Genomic DNA, 5,454 nt, shown 5'->3' on the forward strand with positions numbered 1-5,454 from the left:
AAAGATGCATTACCAGCACCACACCTTTGTACCTTTGTATCCAATTCACAAAGTCCTGGTCATTATCAAGGATGGGGGCAAAGAAGAAGGGAGTGAGCGGGTTGCCAGGCAGCACAAGGAAGTACATGTGTCACACTTCTGGACACTTCTGGACCTGGGAGGCAGGGAACAGATGAAGTTGCATAACTGGGTGGAGAGACAGGCCAGGATAAAAGGTCCAGCTTCAATCTGCAGTGGAGTGGATGGTGGTCAAACAGGGACCATGGAGCTCAGCGTCCTCCTCCTCCTCGCTCTCCTTGCAGGCTTCCTGTTACTCATGGTCAGGGGTCAGCCAAAGGCCCGTGGCCACCTCCCACCAGGACCCCGTCCTCTGCCCATCTTGGGGAACCTCCTGCAGATGGACAGACGAGGCCTTCTCAGCTCCTTCATGCGGGTAAGGCATGGGTGGACGGGGGCCTCGGGGTGGGCTGGGCTCTGCCTTGGTACTTGGAGATCCCTCAGCAGAAGGAGTAAGGACTTCTTCGCGGCTCCGGGTTCAGGTGGGAAGGTTGGTGAGTGAAAGGTGGGATGCTGACACGTGGTGAGTGGTGGTCAGATTGACAGAGCTGTCCTTGCTTAGCTGGAATGTGTGGGGTGCTGTCCTCAGAGGGGGCAAGGTGGATGAGCCACTGGTGGAGATTTTCACTCTCCATGTCCTTATGTCCTTGGGTGCTTGCCCATTCCTGAAGAGAAAAAAACAGCAGAGTCATCAGCAAACAGCTCTTACTTCTGCCAACAATAGAAAGCCAAGATTAGCTGAGGTGTGTCAGGACAAAGGGGAGGAGAGGAGGTGTGCAGAGAGTGCTTATCAACAGTAACACACAGCGTTCCAGAAGGTAGCACTGGGGCAGTACTTACCAGTCTCTGCATTGCTGCTTCACACACAAGATTTCATGTTCAGTTACTTTTGATTAGCAATGATTGGTCAGCACCGGTGACCTTCCCAGGAGAGAGCTAAAGCCGTGTCTGTCTCCTCTGCTCATCTGTCCTTCCCCACTGCTGTGCACACCAAACTCTTGAATCTTGGTTTTTAATAGAGCCTCCACGGGCATCAATGACGTATTTATTTATTTTTATTTATTTTTGAGACAGGGTCCCATCCTATAGTTCCCAAGCTGGCCTCTAGCTCATGGTCCTTCTGCCTCAGCCTCCTGGACGCTAGAGTGACAGGTGTTTGCCACCACACCTGGCCACAAAAGTTTTAGACACAAAACACGTGCTTCCCACATGTGAGATCAAGTTGGTCAACTCTTTCCAGGTCTATCCCCCTTCCAGGTTATCTACCCAACTTTAAAAATATCCTCTGTCATGCTGACCATATACTCTTCTGCGTGTAGCCATTCACTGGAGCATGGTCCACCCACTAGGCACAGTTTTCCCCAAAAAATATTTTTACATTAAAATTTATTTTCTCTTATTTTATGTGTATGAGTGTATTGTCTGCTTGTATGTAAGTGCATCCGTGTCATGCAATGCCTACAGAGTTCAGAAGAGGGTTTTGAATCCCCTTGGAATCGAGTTACAGGTTGTTGTTAGCTGACAAGTGGGTGCTGGGAACAGAACTGGGGTCCTCTGCAAGACAGCCGGAGCTCTTAATCACTGAGCCATCTCTCCAGACCAGGCACATTTTTTTTGAGACAACGTCTCCCTGGAGCCCCAGCTGACCTGGAACTTGCTATGTAGACCAGGATGGCCTCAAACTCAGAGATAAGTAGGCCTCTGCTTCCAGAATGCTGGGATTAAAGGTGTGCACGACCACACCCCAGAGGAGATGCTCTTAAAGAAAACTGCTTCTCCCTCTCCCAGCATCTGTCAGTTGGCAATTCCTCAGGTAGGGCTGGGACATCATGCCCACCACCTGTTTTCATGATGGGATTTTGCCTGGCTTGAGCTTGCACCAATATTGGGCATACTGTCACAGCCTATGAGTTCATAGGCACACCTGCCCTGTTGTGTCCAGGAAACAGTTTCCTTGTGGTCCTCCACCACCTCTGGCTCTAAAAATCTTCTGTCCCCTTTTCCACAATGATCCCTGAACCCTGGAAGGAGAGGGTGTGACAGAGGTGTCCCATTTAGGGATGAGCATTTTAAAGTCTCTTCCTCTCTGTACTTTGACCAACTGTGGATCCCTGTGATTACTGCCATCTATTGTTCTCAGATGCTTCTCTGATGAGGCTTGGCAGATGCACTAATGTATGGGTATATCCATCAATCATTAGAAGTCAGTTTAATACTACGTCCATTTGGCAGAGTAACAGGAATAAGTTCTCCCCTAGGGTCTAGGAATTGTCTAGCATTAAGCTCTTGGATGAGATATGAGTGCCAGACATGGGTTTCATCTTGCAGAGTGGTCTTCAACTCCCATGAGAATGTGTTTGGTTCTTCCCATGATGATCGTGCTGCTCTTACCCCATTGGGAGAGTCCTTCTAGGCTGGTTGTACTGCAGCTCACAGGTTTCACAGCTGGGAAAGATTTATGATTATTTTTCTCCTCTGATAGTCTGCCTAACACTTTCCAGCACTATGGAGGTGAGCCAGTAGGGATGAAGTCAAGGCCAGAACCACTTTCATTTCTCCACAGTCTTATGGCTCAACTACATGGGGTCTTTAACAATAGACTCTCAGCATCTTACCTTTTGGAGGCTAACCAAGACCAGCAGCAATAACCAGTAATACTGGTGGGTTTACGGGATCTCAAGGGCTGAAGATTCCAAAAAAGATAACCGATTCCTGGTATGGATTTTTAGCTTGTTAACCTGTGGTATCTAGTAGGGACATTGTTGTCCCATGTGTTCCAGAGTGATTCCATCTGGATTCCTTTTAGATATGTATATGATATATTTCAGTTCTTACAGTAGCCAGTTTCCATATAACCTTTTCAAAAGGTCTTTAGAATAAGTTATCCCTCCCAGGATTCCCTCCTCTACCTTGACCTCCCATTTCCAACTCAACGAACTCTTCCTGTTCCATTATCTCCTTTACCCCTTATACTACATCATTTTATCTTCCAACCATACAAGCCCCCTCCCACCCATGACCCCTTATTAATTTCCTCTCCTCTATGGGTATTCCAATTAAATATTAGATTAAAATAATGATATTCAATAAACACACATATCTAAAGACCCAATGTTAACATCCTCAAGGGAGAGGAAAAGGTAATGTTTGTTTTCAGGGTCTGGGCTACCTCATTCCGAGTGACTGCGTCCAGCTTTTCATTCATTTACAAATGGGTTCATTGTGCCGATGTACCATGTTTTCATTGTTCACGCATCGGTTGAGGGACATCTAGGCCGTTTCGGCTTCATGGTTATTATACATAGAGCAGCAGTGAACATGGATGAGCAGGTATCTCTGTATAGGATATAGAGTACTTTCAGTGTATGTCCAAGAGTGACAAAGCTGGGTCATGTGGTAGATCTCGTTCTAGCTATTTTAGAGGCTTTCCTGGAGATTTCAATAGTGGTTCACCAGTTCTCACTCCCACATACAATAAAGTATGTTTTTAGTCTTTGACAATTTACTACGTGTATATATTAATTTTGGTTACTGGAGCTCTCATTTCCCCTTCTCATCGCCCCTCTCCTCACTGAAACCTTTCGTCTTGTCAACAAAACCCCTCTCACTTTGATGGATGTCTCCTTTATTTGACCCATTGGGTTTAATTTGGGTTGCTCACATGAACATGATTGAGTGGCTACTGAAATGATGTCCCTACACCAGCACCCATCACCTGCCCATAGACCACAGTGAGGGGTGGCAACATCCTGTTAGAACAACAAGACAATGCTGGGTATTTTCCCTGAAGGGACAATGATCTTAATATTACACATAAACAAGGCTCTGAGGGGCTGGGCAACATGGGATAGGCCAGAAACTACTGCCAGTATCTGCTCTGAGGTGATGATCTGGTTGCCCTTCTGCCTATATATTTTAAATAATGAAGAATTGTTACACTCACCCCCACGCCCCCAAAAAGAAAAAGGTTGAGCACAGTGGCACACACTTTTAATGCCAACACCAGGGAAACAGAGGTAGGTGGATCTCTGTGAGTTTGAGGTGAGCCAGGGCTACATAGCAAGAACCTGTTTCAAAACAAACAGTACAAGAATTATTCAGAATGGTGCTCCACTGCATAGCACCAGTGGGGGCAGGGGCAGGGTGTGGGGCAGCATCCCTGGCCCTTGGGAGCTGGCGTCCTGGTTTGAGATGCAGAATAAACACACAAAGTTACTTGTTCACTGGAGTAACATTGAACACAATCAAGGAAATGGGAATTTTTAACATCATCTGAGTGTCCATGAAGGTTTATACAAGAAGTCGGTCTTGAGTGAAGCCCCAAAGACTGTCTCAAGTGATGATTAGTGGGGAAAGGAAGCCATTTCTGAGCAGGTGTGGTCAGGTGAGAAAGGAGTAGGCACAGATGAATAAAGCCTTGATGCAGTGGGGAAGATACAGTGTTGGAATTTTGGTGTCATTGGTGGAACTGGCTTGATTGAAGCCAAGGGGAATGGTAAGAGGTGAAGTGGTTCATCCAGGCAGGCAAAGTAAAGCAACTGGTGCTTTAGTTTGTTTTCTGTTGCTATAACAAAATGCCAGAAGGCGAGGATTTTATAAAGTAAGGAGGTTTATGGGGACTAAAGAGAAGGCCAGGTGATTAAGAACATGTGCTATTCTTCCAGAGGACTCCAGTTCAGTTCTCATCAGCCAGACCTGATGGCACTCAACCATCTTTAAACCCAGTTCCAGGGAATCTAACGCCCTCTTGTGGCCCCTGTACGTGCCCCACACAAGTGGCATGTACAAACACAAACATACTAAAAAGTAAGGAGGTTTCTGTAGCTCCTAATTGTGAATGTTGACATCTAGAACCAGGCACTCCATCTGCCCAGCCTCTGGGGAGGACCCACTGCACATGCCACAACGTGGAGAGGAAAGAGTATCTGTCACAAGCAGAAGAGGCTAATCATGTTGCACAGCCTTGCTTATGAAAATTCATTCTCTGAGGAACTAGCCTACTCTTGTGAGACCAGCATTGATCCACTCCTAGGGCACCACTGATTTCAGGCACTGTGATAGCTGCTGGAGTGGCCAGAGTCACAGTGTGAGGTCCCTCTAATGGCCTCTGCGGTCCTGGAGGATGGTCACCTGTGTTGTCCTCAGAGGAAGTTCTTCAGGATCCCCATTTGGGTTACCGCGTGCTAGCAGAAACTCCCGGGAGCCCCATGTTGGGTACCATATGTTATGGTGAAAATTGGGGTTAGAAAAGACTCAGGAGCTCAAGGACAGTTTTATCAGCGTGCGAGAGAAGAACAGCAGGAAAGGCAAGGGACTGTTGGAATCTGCAGGAGGAAGATGGAGAGGAGACAGGGAGAAAGCCACGCCTTCCGTGAGCAGCCACGTGGCAAGAGCTGG

At 47.1% G+C, this 5,454-nt stretch overlaps 1 protein-coding gene across 1 annotated transcript in view; it reads left to right on the plus strand.

The window, feature by feature from the left end:
• Positions 1-212: 212 nt before the first annotated feature.
• The window catches only part of LOC103734445 (cytochrome P450 2B1-like), an 18,672-nt gene continuing 13,430 nt past the window's right edge, over positions 213-5,454 (plus strand). Inside the window, exon 1 of the mRNA XM_029563639.1 lies at positions 213-433. Within this exon, the coding sequence (XP_029419499.1) occupies positions 263-433 (171 nt within the window). The 5' untranslated portion in view covers positions 213-262. The remainder of the gene's footprint in view (positions 434-5,454) is intronic.

The sequence above is a fragment of the Nannospalax galili genome, unplaced genomic scaffold (genome assembly GCF_000622305.1).
Source record: "Nannospalax galili isolate Female #2095 unplaced genomic scaffold, S.galili_v1.0 scaffold857, whole genome shotgun sequence".
In the NCBI taxonomy this organism is placed as follows: Eukaryota; Metazoa; Chordata; class Mammalia; order Rodentia; family Spalacidae; genus Nannospalax; species Nannospalax galili.